The 24,504-nt window shown below is 35.7% G+C and overlaps 1 protein-coding gene across 5 annotated transcripts in view; it reads right to left on the bottom strand.

Annotated features, from left to right (window-relative positions):
- ARHGAP24 (Rho GTPase activating protein 24) overlaps positions 1-24,504 on the bottom strand; it is a 539,142-nt gene that overhangs the window by 3,591 nt on the left and 511,047 nt on the right. For all 5 annotated transcript variants that reach the window (XM_011951777.1, XM_011951776.1, XM_011951780.1 and 2 more), the window contains 3 exons: positions 22,666-22,739; positions 19,959-20,080; positions 1,929-3,006 (listed from right to left, as the gene is read on the bottom strand). In XM_011951777.1, coding sequence (XP_011807167.1) covers positions 1,929-3,006; positions 19,959-20,080; positions 22,666-22,739 — 1,274 coding nt within the window. The remainder of the gene's footprint in view (positions 1-1,928; positions 3,007-19,958; positions 20,081-22,665; positions 22,740-24,504) is intronic.

Raw genomic sequence — 24,504 nt, 5'->3', positions numbered from 1 at the left:
CTAACAAATAAATAAATAAATAAATAAAAGAAAAAAGAAAGAAAAGAAAAGAAAAGAAAGAAAAAGAAACCAATTTGGAGAGGGAAAAATAACACATCTTTCAAAACTAAAAACCATATATCTCATTGATTGGTAATTAAAATATTATCTATCTGGCTACCTACGTCCTATCTATTTACCTACTATCTATCCATCTATCCATCCACCCTTAATACTTGTGGGGTAAAGTTATAAAGGAATTTAACATATATCTCACTGATAATTAAACAAAGTAAAATACTATCTATCTATCCATCTACCTATCTATTTACCTACCTACCTATCTATCCATCCATCCACCTTCAATGCTTGTGGGGTAAAGTTACAAAGGAATTTAAAGAAAAATGAATAACTCTAAACAGAAATGATCAAAATTTAGCCAGAACAGTTAACTTTCTATAATTTCATAGCTAGGCCACGAGCGGTCCCCCACCCTACCCTACTGCAGACCTCTCCCTTGGCCTGTCACGAGGGTAAGAATGTGACAGTGAAATGGCCCATTGAGATGACCTCTATTGGGAAGTTCTATCAGCTTATCAAAATTTCTGAAATATACCATAGATCTCAGAACAAATATGCATCGGCACCATCCTCAGAAATGAATGTGTCCATCTGCAAATTCGTAATGATAACTTTTTTCTTTTTCTCCTGTGTTTAAGGTGTGACCCCTTGCCTCAAAATAGAAGCTTCCCAGTGTGAAATGCTAATTTATCATCATGGATTAGCAGTAATTCAGAATTCCAATACATAGTGGTTCAAAAAACTACATTCAGAAAAAATAGTAACCCTTTAAGATGATGACCCTATATTTTTATTTAAATCTCCTGTCACTCTGCATTGCATATAAAAATTCAAACAAGAATTCCACTCGGTGAAATTTACCAAAATAATACTTTCCAAGGAAGTAATTTTTCAATCTCATTTATAAGTACTAATTTTTAGTATTTATTTTTCCATAGCTTCTGAAAGTATGTTATCTTTTTGTCTGATAACTGATAAATGGATAGGAATCATATTAAGGTAAATTAAAGCCACCATAACAACCGACTGAGGATCCTAGCACACCATGGAGGAAGGGTTGCCCAAATCACATAGCCTGAAACTGGGACTGAGACCACTAGAGGAGCTACTCCTACTTTGATCACTTTATGAGAAGATGTACATTGATATAATTCGGTTTTAGCATAATTGCCTCTTTATAAATCATAGCTTTTCTTCCTCATTTAGGCTCAGTCTTCCTTGTTCATGTGAACACACTTCACGTCACCCCTCTTCTCAAAAACTTCCATAGATTTCTATCTCAGAGTAAAAGTCAAAGGCTGAAAATGAGCCTGCCAATCCTCTGTCACCTGGCTCTTATGGCCTCTCTGAGCTCATCTGAATCCTCAGGGTCTGGAACAGAGACTGGCAGATAGAAGGCACTCTCTCAACATTCAATGATTGAAAGAATAAACATGGAGGTTTACTTACTTCTACTTTTATTTTTACCCTAGTTTCATCCTTTTCTTGTTAGTGAAAACTAACAGCCTCCTAATGCTCTGTCCATCTCCTCACAGCCCCTCTCCTTCCAGCCCTCTAATGCAAATCTATCTATTTAATAATAATCAAAGATGACATTTTTGAGCCTATTCTGTACCAGGGAAATATTCAATCACTTCCTATGTGCTTTTGAGGTAGATACTACTAGTATTTAAATTGTTTACATTAGGGAATCAAAGCTCACAGAGATGAAGCTAACTTGCACAAAGTCACAAAGCTCATAAATGGTGGAGCGAACTTGGGTTTCTTTGACTTTGGAGCCAGCATATGTCACCCTCAGTGTGATCCCGTCCCACAGTAGGAGGCTACTGAGCCCTCTCTGGGGGTTACGACCTCCAGATTTTCCTCACCTCTTTATCCTGGACTCATACTCTATCTTCTGTTTGGTCATTTCCTGTTTCAGGCTGGAAACTAAACTGTGCAGTGCACTGTGGTTGCTGCTGCTGTTACCAACAAATGTCTCACTGTTGTCACTGCTGCTAGTGGCACGACTACTTCGACCTCCCACACTCCTATGGTCACTTTTGCTTTCATAGTCCCTGGGGTGGGAAAGGTCTTCCTGTGGGGGCCCATCCAAAACAGGGTCCTCAAAGTTCCCCCCATAAAAGTCTTGCTCTGGACAGGTGGTGGTGGAAGAGCGACAGGAGGTGGAGTTCTCAGGGAGGGAGATTTCACAGGAGGAAGTGGACCAGGTGGCGCTGTCGATGCTCTGCTTGTCATCAAGGTTCATCATGGAGAACTGTTGATGGACGTTATCGTAGGTGGACAGTCTGTTGTGCTGGCCTGACTCTCCAGCTTGTTCTTTCTGCTTGTTATCCCTCAGGGTCACATAGCCATTCGGCAGCCAGCTCATGTTTCGTCCATTTGCAGGGTTCCCGTGTGTGTCGCTGTTCAAAATGCCCATGCGCACCGTTCCATTCTGTACACTGTGCGTGCCCATTTTGGTACCAGACCCCTTCAGTGAAGAGGTCCTTCTAGACTGTAGGCTTCCATTGGGGGTGGTTTGCGCTTTCTCAAGACCTTCTGCATTACTGCTGCTGAAGGACCCATTGGTAACTATCCCACTACCCTTATTAAAGGCTGGGTTCTTTTTGACCATGAGAGGGGGGCTTCTAGACACATCTAGCTTGTGAACACTGTTCCTTGGGCTGTTGGTTTTGCTGCCTGATAGAGCTGTAGGGGATCCATTGTCCATGCTGCTTCTCTGGGGTGACTCAGACTTGTCCCAGGAGCACTGCCTACCAGGGCTGTTCTTGGTGTTATTGTTCTCCTTGTTCTGTAACTGCCCCATGGTGGCTTTCTTTTGAATTTCATTGTTGTTGTTGCTCACTCCATCTTGGGGTTTGCTTTGTAGTTCTGCATCTTTGGGAAAGAGGCAATCATGTTTGCTAATCATCATTGACATCAACTGCTGGACCACCACGGTGCCTAGAATTGCATAGAACATAAAGTAGCATGAGTGAGACAGTTTTTATTTATTTGTATTTCAACGTGACTCTTAAAGAAACACACTCAAGTGAACATTCAGCAGTACCAAACCATATTTTTAACTATGATAACAGCAATAGAAGCTAAAAGAACTTGAGCATTTACTCTGTGCCATGAACTGTGTCAAGCACTTTGCTCTTGTAATTTAATTGAAGTTTGAAACAAATCTATACATATATATTGTTATTATCACTGTATTATAAAGGTTCAGTAACTTGATTAAGGTTACATGTTAAGGACCAGATCCAGGGCTTGATCCCACAGTTAATCATTAAAAACCTGGGCTCTTAATCATAATACAATATTTATTACAAATTTGACATTTAATTCTGAGAAATATTTCTTAGGAGGAGGTCACTGTGACTTCTCATCTAATAATTGCCTCAAACTATCAAGATACTTTAGTGGTATCTGTAAATGGAACCCAATACAATCAGGGTGAATGCATAGTTTCTCTAATGTATCAAGATAATGAAATCCATAAGACGTTTGTTTGCCATTCAAAAGCTTTAGGGCATTTTAAGTGACATTAGCCAGAATGGTGTAGTGAAGACCTCCAAAAATCCTCCTCACCATACAAGCAACTAGCAAAAATTTCCAGAATCAACTATTTTGGAATCCTGTAAATTAACTAATGGCTTGATGCAATCTGGAGAGTGTTTACTTAAGAAAAATGGCGGAATGTCAGTAAGAGCAGCAAGGTCTGTGGCGTTTTAACTTGCTCTAATCTTATCCTCCTCTCCTTGAAAACCAACAGCCCACAATCACAAAGAAAACCAGCCATCTGGCAGCCACTGGAATGGGCAGAGCAGGGTTGGATTTTAGTTAGTAAATATAGTTTCTATATAAAATACTTAAAACTTGAGATTTGGTGAAGAAAATGATGAAAAAAGGCTTTTGACAATGCAGAATTTCATTAAAACAGCAGCTAATTGAGAGGTTGTCAGGGAGTAGAAACCTGACCTGGGGCAAGACCACTTTTTAGCTTCTGGTGACACCTGGGAAATATAATTCAAAATCAGATTTTGAATAGGAAAAAACATATTGTATTCATTTATATTCTACACACTTTTCCTGTGATGATTCAAAACTTATTAATATTTTAGCCTGCACATCAGCAATAAGCAAGATCTACTGCTACATCAATGTTATTCAAATTTTGAAGTTCATAAAAATTACCTGGAGATCCTGTTACAAGGAAGATTGAAATTTAGTAGGCATAGGGTGGAACATGAGATTTTGCATTATAAACCAGCTTCCAGGTAACATTAGCAATAATAGAATAGTAGTGCTGGGATCACCTGGAAGCTTGAAAATTTCAGCACCCAATGTAGACCTTCTGAATCAGAATCCTGAGGTGATTCCTGGGTGCATTACAGTTTGAGAAAACTGTAGTAGATGCAAATATTTCCCTTATATCTTCCAAATTAAATTTCTTGGAAGTCCGAAAGATAGGATTCTTTTTTTTTTTTTTTTTTTTTTTTTTCAGATGAGAAAATTGAGAGTCAGAGAGGTTAAGCTGTTTGCTCAGGTCACAGAGACGATGTGATTAGGGTGAAATGTAATATTTAGTCTTATTCCAAATTACGCATTTGTCCTAGTATATTTCAGCTGCTGCAATTTAAAACTGTAGCAGTAATAAGTAAACTTGGGATGGTTTTATATATAAAACTAGATAAAGATAAATATCTACTGAATTACCATCAATCATTACAGAATTGTGAAAAAAGACTGTAACAATTCACTGTATTACACAGCCTTCTTTTCTCTTTTAGTAATCTCTGAATTTGTCATCATATTTTCCATGCATGTTAGCAGTGGATCTGATAAAAAGGATTTTAGAGCAGTTAGAATAACACCGTCAAACTTATGTACCGTGCTTGAAGACATTGTGTATTCAATGCTATTTTACTATTTGCCCATACGCAGACACACTTTCAGAGGTTTGCAGTTTCCATTATATATGACTCTGTCTAGTCTTTTAGGAAAATGGGCCTTTTTCCTATCATTGGAATGTTAACATCTGAAGTATCACTGCTTCCCGTCATAGCTATGAACTGTGTGGGCGCATGTAATTAATTGACGAACATCATCCCTAAGGTGTCCATGATGAGTCTGTGAACAGCCATGTCAAAGTGTACTTGCCACAATTATGGAGTATGAGTGTCAGGTCCCTAGAGATTTAGAACTCTCTTTTGTATCTTGGGAAGCTTTGATTCCATCTAGTCTCTGGGACAATAAATGGCCATAGCCCCTTGTAAAGGGACTTTCTTAGAATTTTTATAGCCGTTTAGGATAGACTAACACGGTAGTAATGATGATGTGTGTACCACTATACACACTATCATTTTTTCCTTTTGATTCACTGTCATTTTCTTCTTAGAATACCAGTGAGGAAAACGAAGCCCAGACAATGAGGTCAGAGTGGTTATAATCGCCAGCCCATTCTGAAGAGTCCAAGCAGATTCTGGAGTCCCACTGTGCTACACGATCCAGCAATTCTTCTCTGAACCATATAATTTTATCCAGGTTGACTGTAAATACCACATAATTGGCACTTTTCATCATAAGCATTGGCCAAAAATTTGATTTTTCTTTTAAAAACCTAGGGACTTTAAATATAATAGGTAAATGCAAAAAATATGCAAATGACAGTATTCTGTGCAATATAGTTTCAATTTGTATTTTTTGCAATGAATAACTTTGTACATGTGTCATTTTTGCATGTTTGAAGATATCTGTAAGATACCTGATGATTTTTGACAAATGTATATACTCCTGAAAATACCACGTAACCATGATATAGAAAAGTGACACTTAAGCCTCTTTGGAGTCAGTTCCTTCCCCCTAACTCTGGCTCATAGCATCCTTTATATGCTTTCTGTCTCTATAGTTTTGCCTTTTTTACAATTTCATATAAATGGAATAATACAGTATGTAGACTTTCATATCTAGGTATTTTCCACTTAGCATAATAGTTTTGACATTTATTTGTGTTGTCACATGTAGCAGTTCGTTCTTTTTATTGTCAAATAGTATTACTTGCTGTAGATGTGCCACAATTTATCTATTCACTAGTTGATGGAGAATTGGTCTGTTTTCAGTTTGGGGCTAATATGAATAAAGTCGATATGAACATTTGACTCCAAGTCTTGGGTGAACATATGTTTTCTTTTTCCTTGGGTAAATGTTTAGCACATGATTGCTGGGTTTTATGGTTACTGCATATTTAAGTTAGTAAGAACCTACCTAATTCTTTTGTGAATTGGCTCTAACATTTTGTATTTCTACCAGCCAAACTTGGTATATTTTCAGTCTTAACTTTACACTTTGTAAGAAATGTGTAGAGACATCTTATTATGGTTTACATTTTAGTTTTTCTAATGACTAAAGACGTTGAGCATCCTTCTGTGTATTATTTGCTATTTGTGTATCTTCTTTGATGATGTGTATATTTCAAATCTTTTGCCATTTTTTTCATTGAGTTAACTGTCTTGTTTTGCATGAGTTCTTTACATATTCTTAAAACAAGTTATTTATCAGATATGCGACTTGCAAATGTAGTCCCCATTTCCAAAAAGGCTTGACTTTTCGAAAAGTGTCAATTTTGACAAAGTCCGACTTACCAAATAATTTTTTTAAAAAATATTTTTATAGTTAGAGCCTTTTGTGTCCTAAGTTTTGACTAGCACAAGGTCATAAGATGTCTTTAAAAATATTTTCTTCTATTTATCTTATACTTTTAACTCCTACATTTGGGTCTGTGATCCATTTCAAGTTTTTTGTATGTGATGTGAGGTAAGGATTGAGGTAATTTATTTATATTTTTTAGGGCTATGAAATTGTTCCAGCATCATTTGGGGAAATGACCATCCCCTTTCCATTGAAATACCATGGTACATTGGTCAAAAATCAAATGACTACACATATTCTGGACTATCTGTTCTATTTCATTGATCTGTGTGTCCATCTTTATATCAATGCCATACTTTTAATTATGTGTGGCTTTATACTAAGTCTTGAAATCAAGTTGTGTATATTCAACTCTGTTATTTCCTTTCAAATTGTTTGGGCTATTCTAGATAGCTTTTATTTCCCTGTAAAACTTATAATCAGATTGTCAATATCTACAAATAAAAATTCTGGTGGAATATTTTTGTGACAATTATATTGAAACTATAGGTCAATTTTGGAAAAATTAATAGCTTAATAATATTGAGTATTCTAATACATGAGCAGGGTATATTTCCCCATTTATGTAGTTCTTATTGGTTTGTTAATGTTTAGTAGTTTTCAGAGTATGTCTTATACATGCTTTCTTAAATTTCTGCCTAAATATTTTAAATTTATGAGTGTTGTTCTAAATAATAATTTTTATTTCAATTTCTAATTGTCCAATGTAGTATACAGAAATACAATAAAGTTTTATAAATTGACTTTGCATTATGTGATCTTTACATATTTGCATATTAGTTATATTGGTTTTATTTGACGATTACACAGAATTTTCTACATAGATGTTCATGTTGACTGTGAATGTTGACTGTTTTACATATTCCTTTCCAATTTTATACCTTTTATTTATTATTACTGGCTAAGATTTCCAGTACAATGGAAGTGGTGTGATAAGGTAAATTTACCTTAAACCCGATCTTACAGGAAAAGCACTTGGTCTTTTATCATTAGCTATGGTATTTTAACTACATTTTTCTGAGATAACCTTTGTTAATTTGAGAAACTTTAAAATTTTTTTATCTGCATCCGCGATGGTTTTTTTGTATCTTAAAGTGGTGTATTAATACAGTGAATTAAATTGATTGACTTTATATGACTAACCAACCTATCTTCCTGGGATAAACCCCACTGGTGCTGATTTATTATCCTTTTTATATGATGAAGTCAATCCAGTAAGGTTTTGTTTAGGATTCATATGTCTATATTCATGAGGGATATTATTCTGTATTTCTCTTTTCTTGTAATGTCTTTATCTGTTTTGATATCAGAGCAACACTGGCCTCAAAAGTAGCTGGCAAGAATTCCCTCTACCTCTTTTTTTCTGGAAGAGTCTGTACACAATTAACATAATTTCTTCTTTATATGTTTGTTAGAATTCACCAGTAAATTTAAGTTAGAGGTGTTTTTGTTTTTGTGGGAATGTTTTTAATTACAAATTCATTTGCTTTACTAGTCTCAGTTTCTTTCTTTCTTTCTAATCTTGAGTGAGCTTTGGTTTGTATCTTTTAAGGAACTTGAACATTTCACCTCCATTGATAAATTTCTTGGCAAAAAGTTGTTCATCATAGTCCCTTATGGTTATTTTAACATCTGTAAGATCTTTGGTAGATCACTTCTGTTAAACCTGATATAGGTAATGTAACTTTGTTTTTTCTTTTCTGATCAGTATGATGAGCGGTTTATCAATTTTAATGATCTTTTTAACAAACCAGTTCTTGGTTTCACTGGTTTTCTAGATTGTTTTTGTTCTCTCTCTATTTTATTGATTTTTTTCTTATCTTTATTATTCCTTGCCTCTGTTTCCTTTGGTTTAAATTAGCTCTTCTTTTTGTAGCTCTCTGAAAAGGAAACTTAGAGAATTAATTTTAGGTTTTTATTCTTTCTGACATAAATCCATAATTTTATGAATTTTCCTCTAAGCACTACTTTATTTGCATCACACAAACTTGGTACAATTTTTTCTTTTCATTTAGTTTTTAAACATACCTGTATATTTATATTTTAAATGATATGTATACAGTATAGAGTTGGGTGTTGAATTTTTATTTATCTCTGCCTTTAGACTGGAATATATAAGGCATTAAAATTTAATGTAATTCTTGATATGGTTGGGTTTAATTCTGTCATCATGGTATTTTTTTTCTACTTGTTGCATCTGATAATCACTCCTCTTTTATTTTTTTCAAGTACTTTTAAAAAAAAGTTAATTATTATATAACATTCCATTTTATCTTTATTGTTGGCTTATTAGCTAATACCTCATTTTATTTTTTAGTGGTTGTTCTATGTTTATAATATTCATATTTAATTTATTATGGTCTACCTTTAAATAATATTGCAACACTTTGCATACAGACTAAAAGCCTTACAGTAGTCCACTTTCATCTCTTCGCTTCCATTTTCTGTCTTTTATTCTGTCATCACCACACATTTCACTTCTGTATGTATTATGTGTCCCACATTACATTATCTTAGTTTTGCTTTATGCAATAGGTTATCTTTTAATGAGATTAATAATAAGAAAAATATTATTTTATATTAACCCACATATTATTCCTGTGCAGTACTCTTCATTCATCTGTGTGCATATGTGTCTATCTGGATTCATATTCCTTCTGCCACAACAACCATTTAACATTTCTTATAGTGCAAGACAGTCAGTGACGAATTTACTCACAGATTTTGTTTCTCTCAAAATGCCCTTAGCTCCTTTTTATATTTGAAAAATATTTAAATATATCCACTGGACATAGAAATCTAGGTTAATAGATTTTTTCAGTACTTCAAAGGTTTTGATCCATGTCTTTTAGTTATATAATTTCTAACAAGAAATCTTCTGCAACATTTCTCTTTGTTCTTCTGTATGTAGTGTGTCCTTAGTTCCTCAGTCTGCTCCTAAGCTTTTGCAGTTTATGATGTGCTTTTGTGTGGCTCCCTTTACGTTAATTCTGAGCTTCTGTGATCTTTGTGTTTGTAATTTTCATCAATTCTGTGAAAAAAATGAGTATTTTTTCTCTGTGCTTCATAATAGTTTCTCTTACAAAGTTTTTATAAGTATGAATTTATTCTTTGTAAGTTTTCTCCTAACCTGCTATTAATCTCATCTAGTGTAATATTCACTTAAGTGATAATTTTAATCCTTAGAAATTATACTTGAACTTTAAAAATATATTTGATTTATCTCTTTGTCATGTTACATTTTGCTTTACCTTCTTGGACATATTTACAGAATATAATAATAATATCCTTGTCTGCTATCAGAAATGACTCAATCACATTTGGGTCTTTTTCTATTAGCTATTTTATGTCCTGGTTACAGCTCATATTTTTATGATTCTTTGCATGCCTTGTAGTTTTTAATTGTATGGAAAATACTGTGGGCTTTATACAGTTGGTGACTGAATTTTGAAAAATAATATCTATTCTAGATGTGTTGGACTTCGTTTTGGCACAGAGTGAAGCATCTGGGGATCAGCTGAATCATATTTATTATATGTTAATGGGCTTTAATTTTTAGAGCAGTTTTAGGTGCACAGAAAAATTGAGCAGAAAGTACAGAGGGTTCCTATATACCTCCTCTCCACTGCCTTTTTAAACACAGTTTCCCCTTTTATTAACATCTAGCATTAATGTGGTATATTTGATACACTTGATGAGCCCATATTGATACATTATCATTAACTAAAATTCATAGTGTACATTAGGGATCACTTTTTGTGTTATATGTTCTATGGGTTTTGACAAATACAGAACGTCATGTACCCATCATTCCAGCATCATACCGAATAGTTTCACTACCTTAAAAATTCCTTATGCTCCTGGTATTCATCCTTCCCTTCCTCCCTGTGCTCCCATTGGATCATTTAAAAGTTGCTTTAAAATTTGTGAGGTCTAATCCATAATTTAAGTCTTACCACTAAGGTAATACCTTTGTGAGAACTCTACACGATGCCTCATTATCAGGACTTTGTCCTCTTTCTGTGGGAAAGACAAATCATTTCAAGCCTAGTTTGAAGCCCAGAAATTGTTTAGACTATGAATCTCTGGCAAATTCCCTCAAGTCTTCTGTAGTGTCCTCTCATGCAAACATAAATCAGTTCTCATCTACCCTCCGTAGATTTCTGGATGCTCTATGTCTAGTTATCTCTTCTCTGTTTTCTACTCCCCCAAATTCTAGCTCCCTTGGGCCTCTCATAGTCTGATCTTACTCTCTTCAGCTCAGCAATACCTGGACTTTGTGTGCATTTTTCTTTCCTGTGATACAATGTGAAAACTGCCTCCCAGTAGTAATCTGAGGCAGTAACTGGGTTCTACTCATTGGTTTTCCTTCTCTTATGAATCATAGGCATGTATTGCCCATTGTTCAGTGTCTAAAAACTGCTGCTTCATACAGTTTTTTGGTTTTCTAGTTGTTTAATTTGAACAGTCTCTATTCCTTCATCAAGACAAGAAGCAGAATGCAATATTATTTGTCAGTAGTTTTAAATACTGCTGAAAAAACATTCTAAAGGTTTCCTTGAAAGCACGTATCTGTTATACAGATATGGATATGCTTATATAGCAAGGATGTCATTAACAGCTACATCAATATTTGAATGGTAGCAAGAAGGAGAGTAATGGCAAGGAATGTTTAGAGAATTTTTCAAGTAAAAGAGAATTTTAAAAGAGAGTATTTTTAAAAATAAAGCAGTCTCCATGTTTTTCAATAGAATTCATGTGAGTTGACTGCAAATAGTATGTTAATAGCCAAGAATAATGAGCTTCATTCACTTAAACATCTACCAAAATAAGAAAAGAAAACAGAAATAACTATTATGGGTTAGTAAATATGTAAGATTCATTTTCCAACCTGTGCAGTTTTTACTCTGGCCTACTGTTGAAAGAAGAATGAAAGCACTGCTGGGAGATAAAACCATCTCACTTGGATCACACTCACTCAGATCAGGCTAATGCTGCAAACACCTATTGTATCTCAGGGGTTACTTCAGCTTTAGAGTATATTTGATTGAATTGTAATTGTGCATGTATAAAATGCACAGCAAATGACTAGGAGGCATGAAGACAAATACAAATTTGATCTCAGAAGTCAGAGCCTGTGGGGGATAATGCCTGCCTGCAGTCTGATCACTACCTCTCTTCCTCAGCCAATCCCCAGAGCTATCAGAGTTACTTTTCCTTTTTAAAACTTATTTTAATTCAGGGGTATAAGTGCAGGTTTGTTACACAGGTAAACTTGTGTCATGAGGGTTTGTTGCACAGATTATTTCATTGCCCAGGTATTAAGCCTAGTACCCGTCAGTTATTTTTCCTGATCCTCTCCCTCCTCCCATCATCCACCCTCCAATAGGCCCCAGTGTGTGTTGTTCCCCTTCCTCTGTCCATGTGTTCTCATCCTTTAGCACTCACCTATAAGTGAGAACATGAGGTATTTGGTTTTCTGTTCCTATGTTAATTTGCTGAGGATAATGGCCTCCAGCTCCATCCATGTCCCTGCAAAGGACATGCTCTTGTTTATTTGCGTGGCTACACAGTATTCCATGGTGTACATGTCCCACATTTTCTTTACCCAGTCTGTCATTGATGGGCATTTAGGTTGATTCCACATCCTTGCTATTGTGAATAGTGCTGCAATGAACATACACATACATGTGTCTTTATAATAGGATGTTTATATTCCTTTGGGTATAAGAGTTACTATTCTGGCTGGGCATGGTGGTTCACGCCTCTAATTCCAGCACTTTGGGAGGCCAAGGTGGGTGGATCACCCGAGGTCAGGAGTTTGAGACCAGCCTGGCCAACATGGTGAAACCTCATCTTTACTAAAAATACAAAAATTAAACAGGTCTGTTGGTGGGTGCCTGTAAACCTGGCTACTCAGGAGGCTAAGGCAGGAGAATCGCTTGAACCTGGGAGGTGGAGGTTACAGTGTCTGAGACTGTACCACTGCCCTCCAGCCTGGGTGACAGAGCTAGACTACATCTTGAAAAAAAAGGAATTGCTTTTCTAAAACGAAAAATCCAATCTCAACATGCTCTTGCTCAATAGTTATCAAAGATTCCTGAATGCAGAATGGTCTATAAGGCCTTGAAAATATTGTGAAAAGTCTTTCCAGCCATTCTTTCACCAGTCTTCCCTATATGCCCTGATATCATTGACCTTACCAAATTTTTCACTTGGATGCACTGTGATCTTTCTTACTGCTAAACACTGAATATTTGTGTCCCCAACAAAATTCATATTTTGAAATCCTAACCCCCAGTGTGATGATATTAGGAGGTAAGGCCTTTGGGAGATAACTAGGTCACGGGGGTGGAGCCCTCATAAATAAGATCAGTACCCACGTAAAAGTGATCTCAGAGAGCTCCTTCACCCCTTCAGCTATGTGAGGACACAGCAAGTAAAGAGCTGTATGTGAACCAGGAAATGGGTCCTCACCAGATACCTATTGGCTGGCACCTTGATCTTGGACTTCCCAGACTTCAGAACTGTGAGTAATACATTTATGTTCTTTACAAGCTACCCAGTCTATGGTGTTTTGTTACAGTGACCCCAGTGGACTAAGATACTCACTCTCTTACCAATCTTTACATCTTTTTCTGGTGGAATAACTGTTTAAAAAAATAACTGTTAAAAAAAAAAATGTCCCATCTGTGGTGGTTCCCCTGACCTCTAAGAAAAATATCATAATTCCCTACTTTTTGATCTCATAGCCCTTTGACATATCCTGTATATAACATTTTTCATACTATACTTGAATGTTTAGTGGTTCAAATCTGCAACTAGGCAAGGCTATAAGTTCCTGTAGGGCAAAACTTTTACTTATTCATCTTTGCATTCCCAGGCTTACTGGTGAGTATTGCATAAAGTAGTTGCTTAATGAATATTTATTGAATGATAAATTAATGAAAATATATTTTAAAAGATTATTGTTGTGAAAAGTTAATTCTACCCTCAGATATGGCATCCAAGTCTAATTTTATATAAATCAGGAGAATGAAAAAGAAAAGAGGAGAAACTTATTTGTGGAAGTAAGGAAATGAGTAGATTCAGAGAACGAGGAAGGGCAGAGGAAGACAAGAGACCTTGCATGGGTGGATTTGGGAGAGTTTTGAGAGACATTGCATGGAATGGATTTGGGAGAGTTTTGAGAGCAGGGGAGACAATAACAGAGTACTTTAAAACAACTTTCTTATTGTAGTTTTGATTTGCATTTCTCTAATGATCAGTGATGATGAGTTTTTTAAAGTAAGTTTGTTGGCTGCATAAATGTCTTCTTTTGAAAAGTGTCTGTTCATGTCTTCTTGCCCACTTTTAATGGCTTTTTTTTTCTTGTAAATTTGTTTAAGTTCCAATGAGATGCCATCTCATGTCAGTCAGAATGGTGTTTATTAAAAAGTCAAGAAACAATAGATGCTGGCAAGGATGCAGAGAAATAGGAACACTTTTATGCTGTTGGTGGGAATGTAAATTAGTTCAAACATTGTGGAAGACAGTGTGGTGATTCCTCAAAGATCTAGAACCAGAAATACCATTTGATCCAGCAATCCCCTTACTGGGTATATACCCAAAGGAATATAAATAATTCTGTAATAAAGATACATGCACACATATGCTCATTGCAGCTCTGTTCACAAAAGCAAAGACATGGAATCAACCCAAATGTCCATCAATGACAGACTGGATAAAGAAAATGTGGTACATATACAACATGGAATATTTTGCAGCCATGCCATAAGAAGGAACAAGATCATGTCCTTTGCAGGGAGATGGATGGAGCTGGAAGCCATTATACTCAGCAAATTAATGCAGGAACAGAAAACCAACCACCACATGTTCTCACTCACAAGTGGGAGCTGAACAATGTGAACATATGGACATAGGAAGGGGAACAACACACACTGGTGTTTGTTGGGGGAAGGTGGGGAGGGAAAGCATCAAGAAATATAGTTAATGGATGCTGGGCTTAATACCTAGGTGATGGGTTGACAGGCGCACAAATCACCATGGCACACATACCTATGTAACAAACCTGCACATCCTGCTCATGTACCCCAGAACTTAAAATAGAATAAAATAAAACAAGTTAAAAAAACACACAAAAAACAACTTTCTACGAATTAAGAATGCAGTCAGATTTAGTATTTTCTCTAGAGACACAATAAACATCTAACTTGTTTTTTAATTATTTTTGGATGCAAGAACACTTTTTCTTAAATACTGACTCATGCTGAAGACTGGGCCAGGATGTGGCTAGGTGGTTTATGTGCTCAGTAAGGTCTCCTGAAAGTTTGATTGCTGTGAGCTGGTTTCCTCTGGGGCCTGATTGATCCTGGGTAAAATGAAACAACTACACTCCCAGGGAATGGAGACCTCCCCATGACCCCCAACAAATTATGATAACAGATGGGATTATTTTGCTTCTCCATTTTTCCTGTACTTAAAACAAAAAACAAAAAACACAAACTTATTTGTCTACTTGTGCACCTATCCCTTACACAATTATTGGTGTATTTAGAGAATTTACTTTTCTCATTGGGTATCAGGTTTCTTACCCACAAAGGAGGCAGAGGGACACTACGCAATTGTTAAAAGATTTCTCCTCAAATAACAAGACATGCAACAAGAGTTTAAAGAATAACAACAACAAAAACACTGACTTCTAGGAAGATGATGGTAGCACAGTATTGGAGCTCCTGAAATCCTCACATAAAAACAGGGCAACTAGACAGCAAAGCCAAAACTCAGGGGCAACATTTCCAAAACACTGGCTGACAGGGCATCTCCCCAAATCCCCAAATATATGTTGGTGGAGACAAATCCTCATTTCCACAAGGCCTGCATGATGTCAGTGTCTCTGTAGAGGGAAGGAGAGAGGAGCAATGGGGGCTCTGATGGGCCTGGAAATACAATATCCCTAAAGTGCCGCATAGATATTCACTGGAAAATGCAAAGAGTTAATTTAAGAAGAGCGGCTAAAATTGGGAGGAATTGCACCTAGTCCAATAGAGGTGGTCAGTGGCAAGGTCTGAAGCAGTCGGACATCCAGCCCCTAAGATCTCTCCACACTGACCAGCCAGGACTTCCTTGCAGACAGGGTTTTGCATGGAGGGGATACTGCTAGGAGAGAGGTGAAAATTGAGAAGGACTAGGACAACAGAAATGAAAGAACGGGAAGAAAGACCAATGAAAATCAAGAAGGCAATAAAGCCAGGATATCTCAGGAAGCAAGATGCCATATTTTTTTATGAGATGTGAAAAAACAGATTGAGCTCTGTGAGGTCAGAAAAGCTAACCTGAATGGATCCTTCACACACACGGCGTTGTGACAACATGCCATTTGGAAAATTCAATGAGTTACGCTAATCCTCCAAATTCTTACACACGTATTTCTATAGTATCCAAGATGTATTTGTTAATATCAACACTCATCTCACCAGAAAAGTGCTTAGGAATTTAGGAAGCTGTCAAGCTCAAGGTTTTAAATACAAATTTTTCACATACAAGTTTAAATTTTGTCAATGGCAACACACTCTGATAGCTGCATTTCTTGAAGTGAAATGTTTAGTTCATTTTTGAGAATGTGTCTGCTAAATGCTCTAGTCTGAATAACTGTAGTTTGTCAGTTGTTCTTTCAAATAAAAATGGAGTTCCAAGAAAAAGCAGTTAGTGCTGCTCAAATATCACACAAATGCTTCCCCTTGAGCTGATCATTGTGTTACTTTTAGAAGCAGTATGCAGAAGTGCTTTGTACAGACAGCCGTCTCTCCACCCTAATATTAAAGAAATGTGTTCTCAAGGTTGATTATTTAATGCAATTAATAGTTTTTAGTGTTCAGCAAGAACATTCTTAAGTAAAATTGGCATTTTCTTCCCTATTGTAAATGCATGGCGATGAAGAATATGGTGCTAGTGGGCTTTGGTGGCAATGCCTTGATTCATACTAAGGTGCCAGCTGCTGTAGCTTTAGCACCACTTGTGCAAATGTCAACACAGTAAAAGGGCAACAGCATCTTCATATTACTATGAAAATATATTTGAGCCCATGGACCTCCTGAATGCATCTCTAGGGCCCCCAGTTATCTGAGTACTACATTTTGAGAATCTCTAGGCTGGAAAGACATCAATGCAAGGACCAGTAGTGAACATTAAGTGGATAGATTTATATACATATCACCAAAGATTAAATGAGGACTAAAATGGAGAGGGTATAGTGCATAATGGGTATATATTCTGACAGCATATAGTATAAATATTAAAATAATAAAAGGAGGATTAAAAGAGCACATGTAAAGAATTTTGCAGTAACCTTACTGGTGTTGGTATTGTTATTCTGAGACTACTGTGTGTGATGAGTTATAGAGCAAATGATTAATTATGAGATGTTCCAATTCTATTATCCTCGGTATCTTTGCAAACCAGGATTCCTTGGAAGAAAGGGAATAAACTATAAAGAGAAAGGAATAAATAAAAACCCTGTAGTTACAATTTTGAATTGTAACTAATGTGAACTTGTGAGGCACTATTTCTTTAATAGGTAAATATGTATATATGTTTATTATGCATGTTATATGTACACATGTAGTGTGCTATCTACTAGCTCTGCCAACTAAAATGTCTAGAAATAATGACCAAGCCACTAGCAACGAGTACTACTGGCACTAAGCATCTAGTTCGCCTTGAAATATCATTTCCCCACTAAAAGAAGTCAGGAGTTTTTCGGAAATTGACTGATTCCAGGTTTGGGGTATAAAATATATGAGCCTAAGAAATCCTGTCATACTAAAAAGAAAAATAGCTACCCAAACTAGGAAGGCCATGTCAAAAGAACTAAGAAGACAACTTGAAGATGCTTCCACTGGCCAAAGATGGGAAAATTTGAGATTCAATGAAGGACAGTAATTACAATGTATTGACCAAGCAAATTGATTTTAATACATGACTTTATAATGGTATTTTTAAAATATTCACAATAATATGTATACTGGGAAGACAAAGAAAATAGCACTCACTTTTAAAGGAGTTAAAAAATATGTTTATGTGTTTTAAAAACTGGTAAGTAAAGGGAAAGACTCAAGTAGCATTTATCTTGCCTTTTAAAGTTACCATTGGGTTCCTAAGTAGTAGATGAGGAGAAATTTTTTAAAAGCGTTCCAATTATTAACTTAAAAATTAAAATATTGCCATATGGGTGAACCTTGAGGACATTATGCTAAGTGAAATAAAACAGTCACAACAAGACAAATACACTATGATAACGGGTATATGAGGTACCTAGAGTAGACAAATTCATAGAAACTGAAAGCAGAAGGGTAGTTGCCAGGGCCTGGGGGAGAGAGAAAGGGGAGTTCGTGTTTAATGGGTAGGGAATTTCAGTTTTGTAATGTAAAAACAGCTCTGGAGAGGGATCGTGGTGATGGTTGCAAGACAATGTAAAGGTACTGAATGTTACTGAACTGTGAACTTGAAATGGTTAAGATGATACATTTTATGTTACGTGTGTTTTACCACAATAATGAGTTGAAAAAAACACATAATTACAATATCAGCATTTCAGCTTCCAGCGAATTAATAGTTTTAGGAATTTTGTTAAGTTCACAAAAAGAGAGATAAAGTGACATTATGTGTCTCCTGATTAAAGGGCACAACACAATCAAAGGTCATGCCAAGAAGATAAAACATGGATTTTATCCAGGCCCTAACTTGTAGAAAATGCAGAGAGCAGAGAACTATTAATATATTACATTGCACCATGAATCAACAAATCCATGAATCAACAAATCCAGACTATGGGAAACTCTACAAGTGAAATAACATGATTTTTCAAATGGCACATTATAGGGGATGCTGTATATTAAAAAATTCTTAAAAGCTATCAAGTAAAGGAATAGGAAACTTAAATGTAATATCTGGGAAGTCCATTTGGGTGATAAAACTACAAAGAAACACACAGAAATTGCTATAAAAGTCTGGATATTAGGATGACAGATGCTGGGATAGGGTCAGGACACAGGAAGAGTTTTGGGGATGCCTGGAAAAGTTCTATTTTTTTTAACTAGATAGCTATTTCTAGAGTACTTGTTTTATACAATTCATTAAGATGTGAGCATGTGTGTGTGTGTGTGCGTGTGTGTGTGTGTGTGTGTGTGGTGGTTTTATGTATTGCATGCATTTTAATTTATAATAAAGATTTCAAAAAACAATGGACCAATGTATCTCCAAGCTTCTTGCAGCTTCAGATTTCATGTTTTCTAATGTCTGCTAGACTCTTCAGGTAGAAATTAAGTTTTCTGAACTATCTCATTGCCAAAAATCTGATGTTCAACTTATATTGCCCTCGGTGTTTAACAAAGGAAATTAAACTGAAGTGATGTAGGCAGCCATGCAAAAGCTTTTTTTCTCACACACAAGATCCAAAGAAATGAAAATATTGGAATTTTAAGGAAAGGAACAGTATCAGGTAGCAAAATCCAGGCAACTGAGGGGGACATTTTATTCTAGACTAAATAAACCCAGAGTGAATCTAAAAATAATTATTGTTTCCCTTTCCCTTTTTCCTATTAAGTTCTGAAATCATAAATTACTCCAGTTTGCAGCAAACAATGGTGCTATTAATGACACAGAGCACCTAGGCCTGCTAGAAAAAAACAAACTACAGTTCGTTGTTGAAAATAATTGAGACACTTTGTAATTTGAATAACAAAAATTCCTTCATGTTTTAACCTACAAATAGACAAGCAGCATTGTCTTATAAAAAAACATTTTTCCCTCTTTAAGTCAGTCAAATAAAATCAAAATTAATAAAAATGTATATTGACTGAAAATAATAACTTTTTGAATTTTCTGAAAATGGTATTGAACTCACAAAGTGAGGTAGTTTTTTTCAGTTCTTGAATACTTTATATATGATTTATGAAGGTTTCATTTATTCTTGTAAGGCTAATGAAGAGGCATTTAATACATTTTATGTTTAGTAAACACAAACAAAAAATATCTGACTCTTCAAAGGAAGATTTCATGTTTAAAGAACTTCAGTTAATAAATGGAGTTGCCATGTATTCATTTATTACCTTGGTTTGCTCAGAGGTGAATAGATTCTGGCCATTGAAGAGATAATTGCTTCTTCTTTTGGTGAGGATATAGGACAATCATTTACTTACCCTCCATGATAGTCAAAGGATCTTCCACTTTGGGGCGCAGGATATTAGGACCAAAGACAGTTGCCAAGTTCTGCACACTCATTTTGTTAACTCCTGAGTAGGACTGTACTTCATCCAAGAACCTATGGCGTATAAGTATATGATCGAAACACAATGGGATCAAATTTGCCAGTGGAAGAAAAATCGATCACTAGAAAATTTACAAACTAAAGCATGTTCAAAGATGACTATGGAGACAGAATTATTTGGATGTTCACACAGCTCTCACTCAAACATATTGCAAATTAGGAAGGATCAAACTTTATGTATCATATCAACTATCTGTCTTGGCCTGGCCTGCTTTGATTTCCTCTGTCAATCAAAGGAACAGGTGTGTCTGGACAATACTAACGGGGACTTGAGAGTCAACAATGTGGACTCCCTTCTAATCCCTTAATAAAGTAATAATTTGTATCTATATTCAATTAGAGGATGTAGATAGGATCAGCTGGTACGATGCTTTATTTTAGAGAAGAGGAATTAACCCTCTTTGTGGAGTAATTTGTGAGCTTCAAAATTATAGTATATTCAGAAATAAGATAAAATACAGGCTGGACATGGTGGCTTACACCTATAATCCCAGCACTTTGGGAGGCCAAGGCAGGTGGATCACTTGAGGTCAGGAGTTCAAGATCAGCCTGGCCAACACACGGTGAAACCCCATCTCTAATAAAAAAAAATAAAAAAATCTAGCTGGGCACAGTGGCGGGTGCCTGTAATCCCAGCTACTTGGGAGGCTGAAGCACGAGAATTGCTTGAACTCTGGAGGCGCAGGTTGCAGTGAGCCAAGATTGCACCATTGCACTCCAGCCTGGGGGACAAGAGTGAAACTCTGTCTCGGGAACAAAAAGAGAGAGAGAGAGAGAAAGAAAGATGAAATACAGTAGAAATTAAAACACAGTTCTAATGATATAAAACATTGCAAATGCAAACTGTTTCTATTTATTAGGTGCTAAAAAGTAAGAGGCATGAAATAGTAGGAGAGATTGTTTTCATAATCTTTCAGCATTTCCTCATTCCTCACCTCCTCTTCATTTATACAAGAGTTTCTATAATTTCACGACTTGCTAATTGTACTGATGAGATAAAGAGGAAATAATGAAAAATTAAAATAACATATTTATATAGAACTAGTATGTGTCAGTCATGGTGCTAATTTATTAAATTCTCAAAGCATCTCTCTGAAGCAGGTACCATTACTGTCTCTGTTTTACAGATGAGAGTCATGTGGTACCAGACGGGAGATCTTCTCCAAAGACAGAGTTAGTAAGGGGAAAAGCTAAGATTTGAACCCACCAGAGGATGTGACACCAGAGGCCGTACCCTTAACTACTATATCATGACTTTTTAAAAAGGTGCCTATTTCCACACATTCACTACTGTGATACAGCCTAAACTACAGTAACACTGAAGGCAAAAAGTCAAACTAGCATTTCTTATTTAAAATACCTGAAATTAAAATCTGCTTAAATCTTTCAAGCGAGGTTAGGCATTTCTATTGTGGAGATAAAGACTTACAATATGGTTCCAAATAAACTTTTTCCTCCCTTTACTTAAGGAGAATGTAATCTCTGTCTCACCCACTAGAATAACTTGAATTAGTTCAAAATCTTTGGATTATAAGCTTCCATATTAATAAATCTAAGCTATCAGTGGCATAATTTCCTGCTTTTTCAAATTCTGGAACCCAAGGTCTTGTTTGCTTCTAAGTATAATCATCACTAGAGGAACTTATTGTGGGAGGATTTGGAATTTCTCCTCAGTTACATTGACAATTAACACCAAAATGTCTGATATTAGTCTCAGACTTCATAATTCCTAGTCCGCTGAACACTTATCTAATCATAACACCAAACACATACATAAATGCTGCACTGCACTCAATTAAAACTTTGAATTTTATTTTAAAATGGACTGGGAAGCTATCATGTAAGACACCCTGCAGTGACTTGTAGTGCCAATCATCACTCTCTATTTAAATTTATACTGTTTCAATTTTGCATATTTGGTTCCTTAAACAGGGGCACATATATGGCATATCCCATTTGAGGCCTTGAGTTATACATTGAGAGGTACACTTTTCAGGTACAATTATTTTTCTAACAATTCAGTTACAAATGTCTTTTTGATGAAACCTGAGATGGGAGAGAAATGGAAAGAAAATAACATTTATTGAACGCTTACTATATATTAATCATTTAAAATATAATTCAATTTTTAAAACAACTATGTGAAATATGTGTTTTAATTACCATTTCACCTATTAGGACCCTGAGACTCAGAAAGAATAAGAGAATTGCATAAAGACAGGCAACTAGTCAATGGCACAATCTTGGCTCCCATGCAGATCTTTCTCATGTCAAGGTGGCATGCTTCTTTTCCTAAACAACGCCACTCCTGAAACAGTACAAACAACTTGATTGATGTTCAGAACAACATATCTTTAGTGTGTAGAGGCAAGAGAAACTTCAGAAACATTAAATTTCAAAATCAAGCAATTTAATGCTCAAAGAAGCCTTTGAGATCACCTTGTCCAATCTTTTAATTTTACAGAGGCCAACACTAGGGCTCAAAGTAGTTGAGTGATTTTATTCATTGTTAAACACAAATTAGGATCAGGCTAAATATGTCTTGTCTTGTTTACGTTCGTCGTTAGGACGGTTCTTACCTGCAAATATACTTGAGGAGGTTGTAATTTACCACTGGCAAACTCTTCACCTGCTTTGCTAATTCCTTAACACCCTGAGTACAAAGAAGAAAATAAATATTATCTTTCTACTTGTTCACCTTAGAACTAAAGCAAGTGGAAATGGCCATATAATTTTTTAAAAAAATTAGTTTCACATGTTATCAGTGAAAGATCTTGTCCTGAGCACTTACCACTATCACAGTGAATATTTTAGAAATGTTTTCAAATATGTACAAGCATTTAAAATATCTCCATAAGTACTATTTGTGGAGAAACAGATTCAAATGAAGCTGCTTATCATTTTTAACATTTGTTCGCAATTGACTGAAAAGAGAAGATAAGCTCATTTATTAGTAATATTATTTGAAGAAAAGTAAACTATGTAGTGAGCATCCCTCCCAGTTTTAGCATGTGTAGATCATAGATAAACACATCTACTGACGAAAGTCTCTCAGAGCTGGTCATATTTAGGATACATCATTTGGGGAGGGAGGATAATTGAAAAACGTGATCTTTCTGGAAATTTCACAAGGGACTAATTTATTTGGTTCTTCTCATTGTATGACTTCCCCTAAAATGTAAATGATACCAGAAAAGCCAATAGATAATGTAATTTGCTTTCTTCTTCTGCCCATAAAGATCCAGATAGTAAATATTTGAGGCTTTATGGGACAAATGGTCTGTTTGCAACCACTCAACTCTTCTGTTATAGTGCAAAAGCAGCCACAGACAATATTATTTAACAAATGGAATAAAACTGCATTTATAAAAACAGGCAGCAGTTAGGCCGGGTGCGGTGGCTCATGCCTGTAATCCCAGCACTTTGGGAGGCTGAGGTGGGATGATCATGAGGTCAGGAGATCAAGACCATGCTGGCTAACAGGGTGAAACCCTATCTCTACTAAAAATATATATATTAAAAAAAAATTTTTAGCTGGGAGTGGTGGCGTCCCAGCTACTTGGGAGGCTGAGGCAGGAGAATAGCGAACCCAGGAGGCGGAGCTTGCAGTGAGCTGAGATCGCGCCACTGCGCTCGAGCCTGGCTGACAGAGTGAGAATACATCTCAAAAAATATATATATATATATATATAGGCAGCAGTTTTTGACATGAGTGCCAAGAAAATCTAATGGGGGAAAGAATAGTCTTTTAACAAATGGTGCTGGGGCAATTGTATATCCACACGAAGAAGAATTAAGTTTGTTCCTTTCTTCACACCAAAAACAAAAATGAACTCAAAGTGAATCATAGTTCTAAATGTAAAAGCTAAAGCTATAGAAGTCTTAGAAGAAAATATAGGAGTAACTCTTTGTGACCTTGTATTAAGCAAAGTCTTCTTAGATATGACACAAAACCACAAATGATTAAAAATAGATAAATTTGATTTCATCAAAATGTACAACTTTTGTGTTTCAAAGGACACCATCAATAAAATGAAGAGACAATGCACAGAATGTGAGAAAATACTTAAAAATCATATTTATAAGGGACATATATCTAAACTATATAAACTCTTACAACTCAATACTATTAATAATAAGGCAAATAACCCAATTGAAAATGGGGAAATAATCGGAATAGATATTTCTCCAAAGAAAATATACTAATATCCAATAAGTATATGAAAAGATGTTCAGCATCATTAGCCATCAGGGAAATGTCATTCAACCTTCAATGAGACGACTTAACTCATGTTAGGATGGCTAGGATAAAAAAGACAGGTAACAAATGATGGCAAAGATTTGAAGAAATCAGAATCTGCACTCATTGCTGATGGGAATGTAAAATGCTGGAGGCCTTTTGAAAAACACAGAGTTAC

The sequence above is a fragment of the Colobus angolensis genome, unplaced genomic scaffold, assembly GCF_000951035.1.
Source record: "Colobus angolensis palliatus isolate OR3802 unplaced genomic scaffold, Cang.pa_1.0 Scaffold328, whole genome shotgun sequence".
Classification (NCBI taxonomy): Eukaryota; Metazoa; Chordata; class Mammalia; order Primates; family Cercopithecidae; genus Colobus; species Colobus angolensis.
This window is presented reverse-complemented; position numbering and strand designations above follow the sequence as displayed.